Here is a 20,276-nt window from a genome sequence, read left to right on the forward strand (position 1 = left end):
GAAGATGAATTAGGCAACCTACCTGAAAAAGAATTCAGAGTAATCATAGTAAACATGACCCAAAATCTGGGAAACAGAATGGAGAAAATACAAGAAACATTTAACAAGGATCTAGAAGAACTAAAGAGCAAACAAACAGTGATGAACAACACAATAACTGAAATTGAAAATACTCTAGAAGGAATGAACAGCAGAATAACTGAGGCAGAAGAACGGATAAGTGAGCTGGAAGATAAAATGGTGGAAATAACTGCCAGGGAGCAGAATAAAGAAAAAAGAATGAAAAGAATTGAGGACAGTCTCAGAGACCTCTGGGACAACATTAAATGTATCAACATTCGAATTATAGGGGTCCCAGAAGAAGAAGAGAAAAAGAAATGGTCTGAGAAAATATTTGAAGAGATTATACTCAAAAACTTCCCTAACATGGGAAAGGAGATAGTCAATCAAATCCAGGAAGCGCAGAGAGTACCATATATGATAAACCCAAAGAGAAACATGCCAGACACATATTACTCAAACTATCAAAAATTAAATACAAAGAAAAAATATTAAAAGCAGCAAGAGAAAAGCAACAAATAACATACAAGGGAATCCCCATAAAGTTAACAGCTGATCTTTCAGCAGAAACTCTGCAAGCCAGAAGGGTGTGGCAGGACATATTTAGAGTAAAGAAAGGGAAAAACCTACAACCAAGATTACTCTACCCAGCAAGGATCTCATTCAGATTCGATGGAGAAATTAAAACCTTTACACAAGCAAAAGCTAAGAGAATTCAGCACCACCAAACCAGCTTTACAACAAATGCTAAAGGAACTTCTCTAGGCAGGAAACACAAGAGAAGGAAAAGACCTACAATAACAAACCCCCCAAAATTAAGAAAATGGTAATAGGAACATAGATATCGGCAATTACCTTAAATTTAAGTGGATTAAATGCTCCAACCAAAAGACACAGACTGGCTCAATGGATACAAAAACAAGACCTGTATATATGCTGTTTACAAGAGACCCATTTCAGACCTAGCGAACATACAGACTGAAAGTGAGGGGATGGAAAAAGATATTCCATGCAAATGGAAATCAAAAGAAAGCTGGAGCAGCAATTCTCATATCACACAAAATAGACTTTAAAATAAAGACTATTACAAGAGACAAAGAAGGACACTACATAATGATCAAGGGATCAATCCAAAAAGAAGATATAACAATGGTAAATATTTATGTACCCAACATAGGAGCACCTCAATACATAAGGCAAAAGCTAACAGCCATAAAAGGGGAAATCGAAAGGAACACAATAATAGTAGGGGACTTTAACACCCCACTTTCACCAATGGACAGATCATCCAAAATGAAAATAAATAAGGAAACACAAGCTTTAAATGACACATTAAACAAGATGGACTTAACTGATATTTATAGGACATTCCATCCAAAAACAACAGAATACACTTTCTTCTCAAGTGCTCATGGAACATTCTCCAGGATAGACCATATCTTGGGTCACAAATCAAGCCTTGGTAAATATAAGAAAATTGAAATCGTATCAAGTATCTTTTCCGACCACAATGCTATAAGACTAGATATCAATTACAGGAAAAATATCTGTAAAAAATGCAAACACATGGAGGCTAAACAATACACTACTCAACAACCAAGAGATCACTGAAGAAATCCAAGAGGAAATGAAAAAATACCTAGAAACGAATGACAAAGAAAACACAACCACCCAAAACCTACGGGATGTAGCAAAAGCAGTTCTCAGAGGGAAGTCAAGAGAAATACAATCCTACCTCAAAACAAGAAAAATCTCAAATAAACAACCTAACCTTACAACTAAAGCAATTAGAGAAAGAAGGACAATAAACCCCCAAAGCTAGCAGAAGGAAAGAAATCATAAAGATCAGATCAGAAATAAATAAAAAAGAAATGAAGAAAACAATAGCAAAGATCAATAAAACTAAAAGCTGGTTCTTTGAGAAGATAAACAAAATTGATCAACCATTAGCCAGACTCATCAAGAAAAAAAAGGAGAAGACTCAAATCAACAGAATTAGAAATGAAAAAGGAGAAGTTAACAACTGACACTGCAGAAATACAGAGGATCATGAGAGATTACTACAAGCAATTATATGCCAATAAAATGGACAACCTGGAAGAAATAGACAAATTCTTAGAAAAGCACAACCTTCCAAGACTGAACCAGGAAGAGATAGAAAATATAAACAGACCAATCACAAGCACTGAAATTGAAACTGTGATTAAAAATCTTCCAACAAACAAAAGCCCAGGACCAGATGGCTTCACAGGCGAATTCTATCAAACATTTAAAGAAGGGCTATCCCCTGTTTCTCAAACTCTTCCAAAATACAGCAGAGGGAGGAACGCTCCCAAACTCATTCTACGAGGCCACCATCACCCTGATACCAAAACCAGACAAAGATGTCACACAAAAAAGAAAATTACAGACCAATATCACTGATGAACATAGATGCAAAAATGGAAATAAAACCAAAACTAAACAAATGGGACCTAATGAAATTTAAAAGCTTTTGCACAGCAAAGGAAACCATAAACAAGACAAGAAGACAACCCTAAGAATGGGAGAAAATATTTGCAAATGAAGCAAATGACAAAGGATTAATCTCCAAAATACACACACAGCTCATGCAGCTCAATATCAAAAAAACAATCAACCCAATCCAAAAATGGGCAGAAGTCCTAAACAGACATTTCTCCAAAGAAGATATACAGACTGCCAACAAATACATGAAAGGATGCTCAACATCACTATCATTAGAGAAATGCAAATCAAAACTACAATGAGGTATCACCTCACGCCGGTCAGAATGGCCATCATCAAAAAATCTACAAACAATAAATGCTGGAGAGGGTGTGGAGAAAAGGCACTGTTGGTGGGAATGTAAATACAGCCACTATGGAGAACAGTAAGGAGGTTCCTTTAAAAACTAAAACTAGAACAACCATACAACCCAGCAATCCCACTACTGGGCATATACCCTGAGAAAACCATAATTCAGAAAGAGTCATGTACCACATTGTTCATTGCAGCACTATTTACAATAGCCAGGACATGGAAGCAACCTAAGTGTCCATCAACAGATGAATGGATAAAGAAGATGTGGCACATATATACAATGGAATATTACTCAGCCATAAAAAGAAACAAAATTGAGTTATTTGTAGTGAGGTGGATGGACCCTGAGTCTGTCATACAGAGTGAAGTAAGTCAGAAAGAGAAAAACAAATACTGTATGTTAATACATATATATGGAATCTAAGAAAAAAAAAAATGGTTCTTATGAACCTAGCAGCAGGAAAGGAATAAAGATGCGGACGTAGAGAACGAACTTGAGGACACAGGGAGGGGGAAGGGTAAGCTGGGACGAAGTGAGAGGGTAGCGCTGACATATATACACTACCAAATGTAAAGCAGATAGCTAGTGGGAAGCAGCCTCATAGCACAGGGAGATCACCTAGGTGCTTTGTGACCACCTAGAGGGGTGGGATAGGGAGGGTGGGAGGGAGATGCAAGAGGGAGGGGATATGGGTATGTATATATATATACACATACAGCTGATTCACTTTGTTATACAGCAGAAACTAACACAACATTGTAAAGCAATTATACTCCAATAAAGATGTTAAAAAAAAAAAGATAACCAACAAGGACCTACTGTATAGCAAAGGAAACTCTACTCAATATTCTGTAATAAAATATATGGGAAAAGAAAAAAAAAAAAGGAAAAGGAAGCTAATTTGCTGAACACTGATTTTGTGTTAGGCATAGTAGTCAATTTTCATACTTCCTCCCCTTTAATAATTAAAACAACTATGAGAAGTATGATTAATTTCATTTTAAAAGAGGGAATAACCTCGGTCGGGAACTGAGTAACAGTTGAGTTTGTGGTTTAGCAAGAAGTAGAAACTAATAACTAATACTATGTGACTCCCAAGTGTATTTTATTCTCACTTCACCCTTCTGTAAGGATGCTTGTGTTGGAGGCTCTTGGTCAGTTTTTAAACTTACTACCAATAGTATAACTTGAGCAGTATTTATCAAAGGCAAATACATCTAAATATGTAGCTGGTTTTGCTTACTTCATTCTACCCTGGAAAAACTGAATATTCCCAAAAGATAATAAAATATTTAAAACAGTGTTCCATGAAATTTTACTTACAAAACTAATGGAAATTGGTCTATTAATTCCATCAAATAGACCTGAAAGCAATGAAAAGTCAGGCAGGGTAAAATATACAGAATGATGATACTAAAGAGATCAGTGTTAAAATTATCATGTTCATCAATATGCTTAAAGACAAAAATGTTCGCATTATTTGTAGATGATATGAAGTTGAAAGCTTTAAAATAGGAGGAAATAAACTAATCATAATCGCTGCTACAATGGTCAAAACAGAAAACTCTTAAATGTTATTCAACTCATGCAAAATAACCTAAATGGTTTGGGTAAACTGAGGCTGAAAATTTGAAAGTCAATGAAGTAATGGTGAATAACAGCAATAGTAGAAATCAAAGCGCAAAGACAACTTTTATTCTATTAATTAAATATTTTGAAATATATAGGTTACTACCATAGATTACCCTTATGCTGAGATAAAAGTTTAAAAACAATTTTTGGAAAAAAAAATTAAAATTAATTAAATTTAAGATTTATTTAAACTATGGTTTTAAATGCCCCTCTATTTGGAAGTATGGGTGATACTCTGTCAACAATACAAGTAAACAAGAGTATCAGCAACTTTCAAAAGTTTATCTTATGACCCTGACTTATTCCTGGAGACTAGTTTTGTCAGATCTTTTTTCTATGAAAACACAGACATATAGTACTAATTTATTCAAAGATAGCAGGCATCACTTCCGTGGTTTATTTTTAGACACGTTTGTAATATTAAAAAAACAAACAAACAAACCCCAAACCCCCTCCTTTCACTTGTCTGTGAATCCACTGCTATTGAGATTCTGTGCCTCAAAGCTTGCTCCTTCATCAATAATACCCATGTTGAGGGCGGAGGCAGGGTCCTAAGGGAATAAGTCAAGAAAAATGAATCTTGGCGATCACAGTGGGAACCTGACAGACACATCCTGTAATAAGCCCCACTCACCTCAGTGCTAATCTTCAACAGTGAAGGGGGAAGAAAGGGAGGGGAAGAAAAAGAAAACAGCCACATACACGAAAAGCACAGGAACTTTACTTATTAATAAAACATAAGGTCAATAGTAATCAATTACACATAAATATTTTGTCATTTCTTAAAAAAATAAAATACAATATTAAAACTTCAACGAAAAGGATTTAATTTTTTGGTGGGTTCAAATGGAACTTAAAGATCTTATCATGCTTTAGGACCATCATTATGAGGCACATATATGAGAAGAAGTGCAGTTGTTATTTATGAAAGGAGAGGTCAAATTCATGAAGCTTCAATTTCCTACCTGTGCTATGAGGCACTTCTGCTGGGGTATTAGCTGGAGCGTGGGCACCGGGAGGAATCTGTATTCCAGTATAGCTGCTTGATGGCATGTTGCTTGGGTCATACGTTGAAGATGACGGCTGAGGTGGCTGAGTGGGCAGAGAGGCTGCTCCAGCATCTTCATTTTCCTCAACATCTATTATATAATACACATGCAATGTTAAATGAGGTCCAGACAGTCCCTGAGTCACGGGTTCTTTTTACGATGGTGCAAAAGTGATAGGAATTCAGTAGAAACCATACTTTGAATTTCGATCTTTTCCCAGGCTAGTGATATGCAGTGTAGTACTCTCTGTGATGCTGGGCAGCTGCGCCCACAGCTCCCAGTCAGCCACGCAATCACAAGGGTAAAAAACCGACACACTTACAACCATTCTGTTTTTCACTTTCAGTATACTATTCAGTAAATTACATGAGATATTCAACACTTTATTATAAAATAGGCTTTGTGTTAGATGACTTTGCCCAACTGTGGGCTACTGTAAGTGTTCTGAGCACTTTTAAGGTAGGCTGGGCTAAGCTATGATGTTCAGTAGGGTAGGTGTATTAAATGCATTTTCAAATTATGTTTCCAATTTATAATGGGTTATCAGGATATAACCCCATTGTAAGTCGAGGAAGATCTGTATTTTGAAATAGAAATGCCAAATATTCTTATTTTGCTATACAGACATGACAGACATTTGAATGTAATTCTATTTAATGCAATTGATAAGCAGCTTCTCTTAAAATAATTGTTCTAATTTTTTTCCTTTTCTTAAAACACTTAGTTGTGCCTGGCAGTATGATCAACATTTCTTTAAATTAATACTTTCCAACTCTGTAAAATCTTTGCATATATTATATATATATATTTTTTTTTTTTTTTCTGGAGCATCAAGTTTATTAACCAGAATTGGAAGAACCAAGGAGTTCTTGGAACAAGAACTATCCCCCTCCCCCACCAACACGGAAGACAGAAGAGTAGGGGAGGGGAGACGTGCCCCAGGAATGACAGTCCAGTCTCTGAAGTTTTCACCCAGGTGGGGGTTGAGGGGCAGACCTGCAGCCACGGTGGCCTCGCTTTCGGTCGCCCGGGCTGCTCCGGACCATCCTCTGAGCTGGCCAGGGTCTTGGATACGATGCTTCTGAAGGCCGTGCAGAGAACACACTATCCTCCACTGGACCGGGCCCCAGGGAGCGCGGCGGCCTGACCTTCCTGCCTCGGTCATCCATGGGGTTCACATGGGCTCACTTTATTATGACGCATCTTGCTGGGCAGCTTGTAACAAAGATGTTTCAAAATAAAGTTCCAGATTCTCCCAGCCACCCCTTGCTTTTTCTGGCTGTGGCCAGAGAGAGTGGATGAGGACACACTCTCAGGCTGCCCAGTGTGGGAGGACCTTCCAGTGCTGGACACACACAAGGAGCAGCTGGTTCCATCTGGGGCTCCAATCCTGCTGCTGCTGGAGGTGGATGTCCAAGTGCCACACTGGGGGGCTGGGCTGGGGGTGGCAGTCCTCGACTCCAGGCTGGGTGGGGGACAGGCAGACTCACCGGTCTTCTGCCCTGCCTGCTGGTCTTCCTGCAGCTGCACACTTTTTCTCTGGTAGGGCCACCTGGTTTGCAGGGAGGACACCACAGGGCTTGGAGGAGGCTCAAGTTCACTGCCACTGAGGTCCCCGAAAGACAAGGGCTTCACAGTTATGATGGAGACCCCCACGTTGGGTTTCATGGAGCTCACACTGCCTGTTTCAGTGTCCTGGCTCTGGTCGCAAGTCAAGCCCGGAGTCCTCACCATTGTCACCTCCCGGTCCTCTGCACAGGGTGGCTGGAGTGGCTCCTTCTGGCCCATGTTTAACCAAGCATGTCTCATGAGGTCAGGTAAGGTGCCTCTGTCACTGGGGCTGAGGGCAATCATTTTTTGTAATAGATCCCTTATCTCCAAAGACAGATAAGGTGGGATGGGGTACTGCCCTTGTAGGATTTGCTTCCGCAGCTGCTGTAAGTCTTTTCCCACAAAGGGCCGGGACCCAGTTACCATGGTGTAGAGCACTACTCCCAGGCTCCACACGTCCACCGCAGGGCCGCTGTAGCTCTGCCCCAGGAAGATTTCCGGGGCACAGTAAGGGGCTGTGCCGCAGATCGTGTCCAGTAGGCCAGTGTCACACGTGTTGCTGAGGCCAAAGTCTGTAAGTTTGATATTCATATTGCAATCAAAGAGGAGGTTCATTGGCTTCAGGTCCCGGTGCACGATGCCCCTCTGGTGGCAGTGTTGCAGGGCAGAGACCAGCTGCTGGAACGGGCCTCGGGCCTGCGCCTCTGTCATACGGCCATGGATCTTCAAATAGCGGGACATTTCCCCCCCACTGAGGTACTCCATTATCAAGAAAATTGTCTCCTCTGTGTCGATCACCCCCAGCAGTTTTACAATATTGGGGTGATTCAGAGCCTTCATACTGCACGCTTCCCGGAAAAGTGCCTGGGCACTTGAGAAGCTCTGACGCCTTTTCTTTATGACCTTCACAGCCACCTGTGTCCCGGTCAGAATGTGCCGGGCCAACTTCACTTTACTGAAGGTGCCTTCACCAATGGTGCGGAGGATCTCGAAGTCATCAATATGAACCTCCTTGTCAGCAGAGTTGGCTGTGAGGCCCTGCATCATGGTGATCTGCTAATTACACTGACTGACAGCACTACCTAGCAACGCTAACTAACAACGCTAACTGTACTAACAGTGCTAAGTATGCTATCTCTACTAACAACGCTAACTATGCTAACTGTACCAACAGCGCTAACTAGTACTAACTACACTAACTATGCTAATCAAGTATTAACTATACCAACAATACTCACTATGCCAACAGCGCTAACGAGTACTAACTACACTAACTATGCTAATCAAGTATTAACTATACCAACAATACTCACTATGCCAACAGCGCTAACTAGTACTAACTACACTAACTATGCTAATAAACTATTAACTATACCAACTGTGCTAACTATACCAACAATATTGACTATGCTAACTGTAGAAAGAACAATGAGGCAAATAAAAAAGAGTAGAGAAATGAGAAACAAAAATCAACAAAATGGCAGAAACAAGGAAAAAACAAGCTAACTGTAGGTCCAAGGCCGTCAGGTCACCAAAAGCAGCTTCCTGGGCTCTAAGGACCAAAAACCTGGGCCCAGCTTTCTCTTTTATAGGGCTCTGTGAAGTACATCACAGTGGTGCACTCTGAGGTCAGAGCAAGAAATGAACGCATCACAGCTGGGGATAAACCACAGTGGTTCTCTCACTTTTTGAGTTCAAGGCCCCTTTACACTTAGGAAAAAGGATCCCAAAGACATTTTTCTTTACGTGTGTTATTAGATATTCGTATTCACTTTGTTATAAATTAAAATCTGTAGGATACTTCAGTGGCCTTTTTATTTCTAGTTTGAAAATGGGTAATAATTTTAAAGAGCTCATAAGGTCTACACTTGAAATATTCAATTCCTTTTCCTTAAATTCTAGTCTCAAAATAATGTTACAACTTAACTGACTTCACGATACTACACAAAATGTTCTGTTGCATAAGACACGATAAGGTACATTATGAAAGTCTATGAAGCTGAGAGATTTCCCAGGAAGGTAGGTCATGAGCAGATTTCTCATCAGGAGCCTCGGAGGCCAGATGGCATGGCTCAATGTACTTGAAGTGTTGAAGGAAAGAAACCATCAACCAAGAATCCTATATCTAGCAAAACTTTCCTTCGAAAATGAGGGAGAAATCAAGACATTCCCAGTTAATCAAGAGTTGAGAGAGTTCTTAACCACCAGACCCGCCTGCCACAGGGAGTTCTTCAGGTTGGAGTCAAGGACCCTGCACAGTAACTCAAAGCCTTATGAAGAAATAAAGACCTCTGGTAATAGTAGATAGACGGGCAATGAGAAAAGCTAGTACTATTGTAACTTTGGTTTGTAGCTCCACTTTTTGTTTTCTGTTTAAGAGACTAATATATAATAAAACACACACACATACAAATCATCACCTTGTTTCTAATACTGCCTTTTTTAATTTGGGGGAAAAGTCTGATTGGTCTCTAAAATGAATGTATGTGTCTGACCTCAAGGATTGCATTTGGAAATCATAGTGTCTCTGTCTCCAGTACAAAGGTTAACCAAGGTCGGGTCCCTTGGAATGCAGCAGCTCAATAACAAGCTACAAGATAGATGGATTTGAGGCAAGAGGGACAAGAGCAGTCTTCAAGAAAAGGAGCAGAGGAACACTAGTAACATGTGCACAGAAGTCTCAGAACCGGTATTCCAAATACCACCTTGAATGCTATTACAATAAAAAATACCTGGGAAAAAAATTTTCTTAAAAATAAATTTTCTTTAAACCCATTCTTTAAATTTATGAAAAATGGAGGACATTTTTGGCAAAACATGTCACATTTATGCTCTCCATAAGAACTCTACTTTCTGACAGCTGCCTTTTACTCAATATTTATTGTTTACTAGTTATTAAACGATTACCTGTGTGTTGTTCAACAAATTAATCAACAAAAACAAAGGAATAAAATTTCACACTGAGCTGTCTATGTAGAAAGGAGTAATAAGAGAGCCACTTTTGGGAATTTTACTAAGTAAAGTTGTAGATGTATGTATACTTTATATACATATCATTTTCTCCCATATTAGAGAACTCTAACACTAATACATCTGGGAAGGAAAAACAAACAAACAAACAAAAAACCCCCCAACACTTTTTAAAGATACTGGCAAGTGATCAAAAGCTGGTAGAAATTAAAGTGAAGATGGCCCTTGAGGAAGGAAATCTCACCAGGTAAAGTCTGCTTTCATGTGGTTTTTCACCTGAGGGCACCCAAAAGTCTATGCAAAAGAAAGAGTTGCAGAGAAGTGAGCCTTCAAATGTGTGTACGAACTTCAACTAAATATCTATATGGCCCTGAACTATGCATGCACACTCAGGGAAGATTCTAAGGGGCCTGAAGAAAGCAACAGCCTTAAAGCTGAAAGAAAAGAGGGGCAGTGTTTGAGTTCAGGCAAGTTAACCGTCTGCTAGAACAAGAATCAAGACTTTGCAGAGGAAGATAACTGAATGCAAAGCTACAAGAGGTTATCAATAATAAAAATTATTAGAAATATGGGGGCGGGGGGGAGGAAAATGTGACCAGAGTCAGTAGAAAAAGAGAACCTACAGAAAAAGACCCCAGCATGACCCAGATACTGAAATTAGCAGAAAATAACTTTAAAGCAGGTACTATAAATACATTCAAGGCCGCAGAGAAAAATGTAGTCATAATGAATGAAAGAAGAAAAATTCACCAGAGAAAAGAACACTGTAAGAGGGAATAGAAGCAGATGGGACTAACAGAAAACAAATGGCAAAAACAGTAGGCTTAAATATAGTAATAATTACATGAAATGTAAATGGCTAAACACTAGTTTGAAGGCTGATTTTGAAAGATTGAAAAATAAAAGACACACTTATGTGCTTTAAGACTCAGATATGTTTAAACTGAAAGGATGAAAATAGATACCATGTAAATATCAAGAGGCAAAAGCTGAAAGTGGCTAATTTCAGTAACAGACAAAACAGAATTCATGTCAAGGAATATTAGCAGAGATATAATTGGATGTTTCATAATGATAAAAAGGTTAGGTCGATTTTAAAAAAAAGCAATTGTAGGGCTTCCCTGGTGGTGCAGTGGTTAAGAATCCACCTGCCAATGCAGGGGACACGGGTTCGAGCCCTGGTCCGGGAAGATCCCACACGCCGCGGCGCAACTAAGCCCGTGCGCCACAGCTACTGAGCCTGCGCTCTAGAGCCCGCGAGCCAAAACTACTGAGCCTGCATGCCACACCTACTGAAGCCCACGCACCTAGAGCCCATGCTCTGCAACAGGAGAAGCCACCACAATAAGAAGCCGGTGCACCGCAATGAGCACCGCAATGAAAAGCAGCCCCCACCTGCCACAATTAGAGAAAGCCCACGTGCAGCAACGAAGACCTAACACAGCCAAAAATAAATAAATATACATATATTAAAAAAAAAGCAATTGTAAAGGTGTATGTGCCTAATAAAATAAAGTTTCTAGTGAAAAAAAGCTGACAGGACTAGTAAAATCCCCATAGTTGGAGAATAAAATATCAATTAAAATATTAATTAAAATATACCCTTATATAATTCATATTCACAGAACAGCACATCTAATAAATGCAGAATACATTCTTTTCAAATGCACATGCAACATTCACAAAGACAGATAACATTTTGGGCCATGAAACAAACCTTAATGAACTTTGAAATACTGAAATCTTACAAAAAAATGTTCTCTGACCAAAACAGAATTAAATTTAGACAGCTAGAAAAGCCCAAATATTTTAAAATTAAACAGTATACTTCTAAATAATCCATTCCCCAAAAAAGAAAACACAAAGAAAATAGAAGTTATTTTGAATTAAATGACATCACAATTTGTGGGATGACATTAAATCAGTGCCTAGAAGAAAACTGATAGTTTTAAATGTTTATATTAGAAAAAAAGAGAGGCTTATTTATTTATTTTTTTGGCTACACTGCGAGGCTTGCAGGATCTTAGTTCCCCAACCAGGGATCAAAGCTGGTTTCAATAGCCAAAAGATAGAAACAACCGAAACACCCATCAATGGATGACTGATAACCAAAATGTGGTATACACATACAATAGAATATTATTCAGGCTTTGAAATGAGATTCCAGCACATCCTACAACATGGATGAACCTGCAGGACATTATGCTAAAAGAAATAAGCCAGTCACAAAAGGACAGATACTGTATGATTCCACTGAGATAAGTTACCTAGAGTAGTCAATTCACGGAGGCAGAAAAGAGAAAGTTGGTTACCAGGGGCTGGGGGTGGTGGGAGTAAAGGGGAGTTATTGTTTAATGGACACAGAATTTCAGTTTGAGAAGATGAAGATCATTCTGGAGATGGACGGTGGTTACAGGCTAAACAGTCTGAGTGTACTTAATGACAGTCAACTGTACATTTAAATGGTTAAAATTGTAAATTTTATAGTATATGTCTATTTTACCACAAAAAATGGGTAGAAGATTTAAACAGATACTTCATAAATAAAGATATATAAAAAGCCAATACACGCAGAGCTCAGTATCACAGTCATTGGGAAAATGCAACTTAAATCACAATGTAGAACCCTTACACATGGGTCAGAATGGCTATATTTAAACATACTACTGACAATACCAAGTGTAAGCAAGGATACAGAGCAACAGAAACTAATACACTGCGGATGAGAGTATAAGTGGTACACTAACTTCAGAAAATGGTTTGTGAGTTTCTTAAAAATTAAACAGCAATTCTGCTGTAGCTATTGACCCAGAGGAATCGACAATATGCCATGTGTTCACATATAGCATGTGAAATATGTCTGAAAAATATATGTATTTCAATGTCAAGAAGCTTGATTCATCATAACCTCAAATTGTAAACAACAATAATGTCCACTAGAAGATGAAGTGATAAACAAATTGTGGTATCCATACAATGAAGTACTACTCAGCAGTAAGAAAGAATGTACTACTGATACATAACACATGGGTGTATCTCACAGATATAATGCTTAGAGAAAAATGCTGGGCCCATTTGACATTATGACTCCATTTATACAAAGCTCTAGAACAGGCAAAACTAGTTTTTGGTTAAACAAACAACAAAAGCATTTGCTTCTCAAGGTGGGAATGGACTGGGAAGGAGTACAAGGTAATTTCTAGGGGTAATGGAAATGTTCTAGAGAGCTGTGTGCCAAGTCATTGCATTACACATTTAAGATGCATGAGGTTTTACATTAAAAAATAATAACTAAGCAAACAGGCAACTAATTTGTATGTTTGCTTTTTACAGTGGTATGAATTAACGATTCTGACTATCATGTTTTCCAGACATGAACAAATGAGTGAGTAAGTTAAAGATAAGGATTTGTAGTGCTGAAGAATCAATGAATACTTTCTTGTTCTGTCTTCTGAGAGGGACCAGAAACAATGATATACCAGTAACAGTGAGTACAGCTAGTGCCCAGGACTTGGCTTCTAAATATCATTCTTCACTAAAAAAGGACTCAGAGCTCTTTAAAGAAAAGGCTCATTCCAGGGGCTGGGGCAAAGAAAGAACTAGATGTACTTGGAGCACTCTGAAGTGTTAGAAAGCAAGGAAGGAAGTACAAATCTCCAAGAAGGATAGGAATATATAAAAAAAGACACATAAGCCAGTTTGGAAAACTACCGCCGTATGATTCTGGCACAATTTGACCATTACAATAAGAATGGATAGTACTGGGTTATAATCACTGCATATAAATTCATGATCACATACTAACATAATTAAATGAATAAATATACAAATGGAGGAGACAGGAAAAGCTCTTCCTTATAGTATAATGCCAATTAATTAATATATAAGGAAGGATGGTATTAGAAAACCATCAGGAGATGCTAAACATAGTGGATAAAGTGTCATAAAAAACAGAATACTTACATGGTTTCAAAGTAACTTCCACAAACTACTTATTAATAACAAAGGAAAAAATAAATTTAAAGTGGAATGATCTAGATGATACCACATTGTCTGAGTGATCAGTTAATATCACCAATATTTCAACAGAATCATACTTCCAATATGGGGTAGAGAGAAATCTATATCACTGTGGTGTATTTCTGCTAAAAATGCACAACCTTAATCGAATTATGAGGCAAAATCAGTCAAACCCAAACTGAGAGACAGACAGTCTACAACTAGCCTGTACCCTTCAAAAACGTCAAGGGAAGAAACACCTAGAAAGGCTGAGGAACCATTTCAGATTAATAAGGAACTAAAGGGACATGACAACTAGATGCAGTGTATGACCCCAGGCTGGATCTTGGAGGAGGAAAAAAAAAGCTACAGAGGGCATTACTGAATCAACTAATCAAATCTGAATGAAGTACTTTTGGAGTAAAAGAGCATATCTCCAATTTATTTTCAAATACTTCAAAAAAATTTATATATGTAAAATGATACGTTCTTGTAGAACCGTAAGCCATTTCCAAGGAGATACAGTTAAAAGTTATGACATTAAAACTAGATTATGACACTTTAAGTTTTAGGTTAACCATGTATTGACTTATTTTATATCTCCCATATTATCTAACCAACAATCTTAATAAATATTTACTGAGACTAAAAAATGTTGAAGTTAACTATACCTTAAGCTTTTCCAAAAGAAGGAAACTTTAAATCACTAGAAATTTGAAAGAAACAATTACCACCTTCATTAGTTTTTATTGCTGGGGTATAGGTTAATATTGACCACTTAAAAACAATACCATTTTGCAGATACTGAAACCAAGTGGATATGGAAACTTAGAGTTTGAATGTTAACAGATATCCCTTCAGTTGAGCCTAAATTTTTTCTAGAACACTTTTTTGTACCCATCATATGGCTTCCTTAAGTATTTTCTGACATAAGGGTGACATAGTACTGTTTTCAAAAATTAAGTATGCTTTTTTTTCTTACTCTAAATTAACTAAGGTATAGTATCTATTATTTTTTACTAGCTTTACTAGAATTCAATTCTAGAATGACAGAAAATTAGACTTTTATTAAACATAATACCTTTTACACCTAGAATATCTTATGAAATTTAAAAACACAAGAGAATATAATGCTACATTGAGAAAAAGAAAAATCAGTTTTAAAGAAGAGTTTTCGCATACATATTCAGATTTACTAACATCCTCTTTTAGAGCCGTAAGCCATTTCTGAGCAGACACTGTTAGATGTTATGACATTAACACCTAATTATGACACCAGGGTATTTTTTAAATTAACAGGTTGAAAAGTATACAATGAAAATATTCTCCTTTATATCTAAGAGGATTATTAGTATTCCATAGCTAACAATTTTCTACTATCCAGAAGCTCTATAAAAACTGAATGAAAATAATGGATAAAAATTACAAGCTCAATTTAAGCCAATTTTGGGAAAGCAAAATAAAAATTACATAGATTTAATAATCTATAGTATTATAGAGGGCTTAAAACAACCATTTCAGAACGAAAGAGATCAAGATAATAATCAAAATGTAACACTTTCAAGAGAAAAAGGTTAAAAAGTTTAGGATTAGAGAAAGTCACTGATGCTGAAAGAGTGCCTGAAAAACAAAATTGATCATTTATTAGGTATTTCAGTGTATCTAGAATGATACCTCTGAAATACTACTGAAAAGTAAAATGATATGTTTAAAACAAAGATTTTTTTCATGGTATATTTTCATACATAAGCATATATAAGCAGTAAAGTATCTTTCAAATCAAATGTTTGAGAGTAATTATGAATATTACATGCATTTTTACATTTACTACACATATGTGTATGTACCTTACATGTAATAAGATAACAGAAGTGCCTCTGCTTCAGACTGCAATTTAATATGATTACTAAAGGTGAAAAAAGGTTGGTTCCATCTTTGGTTTTAATTCTTAAGCAACACATTCCCCCTGGGTGATCCAGCATTTTACTTTGGCTTCACTTCTTCCTTTCAAACTGACAACTCCAAAATTCTACTTTCAGCCTTGACCTTTCTTCTGAAATCTTGGGTAGAATATCTAATCGCGATTGAACTTCTTCAAGTAGTAATCATATTAGCATCTCAATGCCTTCCCTTGACTTTTCCCACCAATCCGCTCATCTCGTATTAGCCATTTCTTTGAATGGAATCACCATGCCTCTGAGCACAAAAGCCCAAAACAGGAATCATTCTCTGTTTTCTCCCTCTTCTCTCATATTAAACTGTTCCTTGATCCTATTGATTATACTTCCTTCTCTTTATTCCTCCCTGGCCAATATGTTACCCAGATTTTCATTATTTATTATTTGGATTGCTGCTCCTGGATTCACCTTACAACCTGCAGAATTATCTTTCTCCAATTCACTCTCAAAAACATTTTTCTTCTTTTTTTTTCCTTCTTTCAGTTCTTACAGTTGGCCAGTTCTCAATCTGCCTCCCTGCCTTTGAAGATGCTCTTCTTTTCAGTTGTAGCATCCTTCCCTTTTTTCTTTACCTGACTTAATTAGTTCAATTTATCTTTTAAGACTCAGCTCAGGCACCACTTCTTACCAACATGTACTATAACTACTTATTAACCTATAGCTCCCCATGAGAATGTAAGCTCTTACAGAATAGGACCATGTCTTATCCACCCCTAGTACCCAGGTAATGCTGACAAAATGACTTTAAAAGAGAAAAAAAAAGTTTCTTAAAAAATGAATGAAAGAAATGTATAAGATTTTAAAAATGCAAGCACAAGGGTATGTCCTAGGAAATGGGAGGTCATTACAAATTTGGGGATCTATACCATGGCTAAAGCACAGAAGTGTTTCTCATAATGTTGGTACTATGTTCTCAAGGGAAGACTAGATTAAGTTAAGTTGATTGGTTGATTGGGACATTTTCCTGGAAGGCTCAATGGGGAAAATATATATGTATTAAGTCTTGTTATCTGGTTGAGGAAAAAATGCATCCACTTAAATGTAGAATAAGAGCATAGACGTTAGAATTAGAAAGATTTGGGTTCAAATCCTAGGTTCCATTAACTAGTCATTAGAGCTTGGATAGGGATGCCCAGCTACCGACAGAATTATATGGGGACTAAATTAGATAATATATGTAAAACGTTTATCACAGTGCCTAACACCTAGCATGTGCTCTATAAATTATAAATATTATCATAAATTATGAAAATACTCACTTTATTAAACAATATATATTTTATACGAAACTATAAATACATACATAAAATAGCTCTGCAGAAATTCACATGAAGGAAGACTTTTACAGATAGGCAGGATTAAGACAGGTAAAGAAAGATGAACATTTTAGGAGGGAGAAATGGTTTTAATTAAAGAAAGAGACAAAGGTACTTTCTTGCTGTTAACTTCTATGGATGTAATAAAGGGTTTATATAGGTGTTATGGACTGAACTGTCACCCCAAAAATCGTATGATGAAGCCGTAACCCCCAATGTGACAGTATTTGGAGACAGGGTTTTTAGAGGTAACTACAGGTTAAATGAGGTCATAAGGGAGGAGCCCTAATCCAACAGGAATGATCTGCGCTTCTCCCCCTCCTTTGCCCCCTCTCCTTGACACTCCACCATATGAGAACAGAGAGAAGGTGGTCCTCTGAAAGCCAGGAAGTAGATCTTCACCAGAAACCAAACTCTGCTGGACCTTGATCTTGAATTTTCCAGCCTCCAGAACTGTGAGAAAATAAATGCCTTTTGTTTAAGCCACCCCGTCTATGGTATTTTGCTATGGCAGCCTTAGCGGACTAAGACAACAGGAGATAGGAGTAGGAAATAAAACTGGTCAGTGCCAGATCGTGGTGAGTCTTGCTTGGTAGGCTAAGGATCTTGGATCTTTCCTTTTGGACAACTGGAAGTGACTAATGGTTTTGTAAACAGTAGGACTGACATAAAACATGCCTGACTGTGGTCAGTATTAAAGCAGCAAAGGAAGTATGTAAAACATTCCAAAATATTAAATGAAAAAGTGAGAAATAAGGTTGTAGCAATACGCTTGAAAAAATCCAATTTCACCACCATGATGTAAATAACTCCAAAACTTAACCATGTCTTAGAATAGTTAACTTTAAACACTTAGTAACAACTTAATATTACAGTATTCATGCTATAGTGTTAGTAAAAAGAACAAAGGACTTTGAGTAATAATTCAACTTCTGGTTCTCCTTCTCTGTGGTTCTATGACATTAGGCAGGCCAAAACCCAGAACCTCAATTTCCTCTTCTGTAAAACAGAAATAACATCAACTGTCTCTTGGAGATTTTTGAGGGTATGATATACATGAAAATGATCTGTAAGCTTTAAGGCATTATATGAATGCAAGGCATTTATTATATGACTGTAAGAAGCATTCTATGTGAAAAAGGCTACCTCAAGATTAAACAAGGATATATCATGAAGTGTCCTTCAGGAATAGATAGCAAAAAATTCACTTGAAATGATGCATAAAAGCTTGCTTCTCTAGAAGAGCTGCAAAAATAGTTTACACATAGTATTTATATGTAGAACTGTAGTGTTGCTTTTTTACTGAGTGGCATTATAAAATTCTAAATAGTCCTCCAAATGAATGAATAAATAAACCAACCAACCAGATGTAGAACAGTGTGTGTATTACCAATTGTGTGAAAAAAGTGAGGGTATATATTCCTATTTACTAGTAATTTATAAAAAATAATCTCTAAAAATACACAAAAAACTAAAAACATTATTTATTTATTTGGGTTTCAGTAGAATCTGGGAAGATAAAGGGTGTGGTGGAAAGGAGACATTCACTTCATATTTCTTATATACTGTATAAATTTTTAACCATGTGAAAGTATTACCTGCCCCCCTCCCCCAAAAAAACCCACCTCAGGTATATACAAAATAAATTCAGTGTTCTTTGGAAACATTTTATAGATTAAAAAAGGATTGCCTGTCCCACGTAGGAAAGAAATCTGATTAGAGGCAGGAGACAGATATTAGAGCAGTTGACACAGACAGATATTAGAACAGTTTGGCCTTAATTTTTCACTTGTCCCTAAGTTTATAATTTTACACCTGATTTTGGACCTGATGAAGGAAACAAAACTGTATCACTCCTTCTAAAAACTCTGAATAATAATATATTGAGCAATTATGATTCTACTAAATCATTTTACTTAGATAAATACATACCATTATCTTCTTCAATCCCAACAGGCCCTGCTTGAGGAGTCTCTCCATTCTTTAAACAATTGTGAATATATGTTGCCTTCCACCTTGCATACTTTCTGTGTTTCACATTCTAAAAGAAATATTTTTATCTCAATGTTAGACTGCAGTAAATAAGTCAAATAAAAATATACATTATGATGACCTACATCATACTTCTGTGATAAAACCTATTTTTGCACGGTACAGCTCTGAAATATTCTGGCAATCTCCCCACCTTATCACGGGATTCTACCAACTGCCTAGGGCTTGACAGACTTCATGAAAAGCCATCTTCCTCAAGACACATTACCAGTTCTCTTTTGTGGTTTTGTGCTTCAGAAAAGGTCTACAATGGAACTATAGGAGTGTCCTTTCAGCAAAACTTGCAACTTTTATGCATAGGACAGAAATAGGCTAAATTGAATTTAAAATTAAACATAAAATAACAACATACTAAACGATTTTCACTAAAGAGGGAAAAATTAATCTGTACAAATATACGAAAACAAACAAACAAAAAACTAAGATGCTATAGTGGTTACAGCAAACACATGAACATCAGACCGACAGCTACGCAAACTTGACCTTTTAACTTATGTTATTTACCAGCTCTAAATCTCAGTTACCTCGGTTCTAAAAAGGGGAAAATAATACATCACTGGATTGCTGTAAAGAGAAATGGAAAATCAGTGAAGAACCTGCTAGTTGCCTCTTCTATCCTGACTTAAAATTTATGCTACATGCTATAAAATAAGACAAAAATTTGCTTTAAAAATACAACAGTAGAATCTGTTAGAATTTCGGATGGACTACTGATTTTCAGTTTATATTTTCATTTGACCTTTATTATAATCATGGACCAGTGGCACTGCTAACACCTGGGAGCTTGTTAGAAATGTAGACTCTTCTAGCCCACCCCAGACTTACTGAATCACAATCTGCACTACATCAAGACCCCCCAGGTGATCTG

General features: G+C 37.1%; 2 protein-coding genes and 1 long non-coding RNA gene across 7 annotated transcripts in view; 1 reads left to right on the plus strand and 2 right to left on the minus strand.

Moving 5' to 3' along the window:
• Positions 1-20,276, plus strand: part of LOC309667006 — a 1,642,277-nt gene that overhangs the window by 158,236 nt on the left and 1,463,765 nt on the right. The window lies entirely within an intron of this gene.
• Positions 1-20,276, minus strand: part of VTA1 (vesicle trafficking 1) — a 72,593-nt gene that overhangs the window by 14,185 nt on the left and 38,132 nt on the right. For 4 of the 5 annotated variants that reach the window (XM_082474928.1, XM_082474932.1, XM_082474929.1 and 1 more), the window contains 2 exons: positions 19,289-19,397; positions 5,479-5,652 (listed from right to left, as the gene is read on the minus strand). In XM_082474928.1, coding sequence (XP_082331054.1) covers positions 5,479-5,652; positions 19,289-19,397 — 283 coding nt within the window. The remainder of the gene's footprint in view (positions 1-5,478; positions 5,653-19,288; positions 19,398-20,276) is intronic. The other variant, XM_082474931.1, reaches the window with a different exon arrangement.
• On the minus strand, positions 5,663-7,704 carry LOC309666555 (serine/threonine-protein kinase MARK2-like; the record flags this gene model as incomplete). Its single annotated transcript, XM_082474035.1, has 1 exon — positions 5,663-7,704. The coding sequence occupies one exon, from the start codon at positions 7,702-7,704 to the stop codon at positions 6,724-6,726; it is 981 nt and encodes a 326-aa protein (XP_082330161.1). The 3' UTR covers positions 5,663-6,723.

Source organism: Balaenoptera physalus (genome assembly GCF_965194825.1).
Source record: "Balaenoptera physalus genome assembly, chromosome: 9".
Lineage (NCBI taxonomy): Eukaryota > Metazoa > Chordata > Mammalia > Artiodactyla > Balaenopteridae > Balaenoptera > Balaenoptera physalus.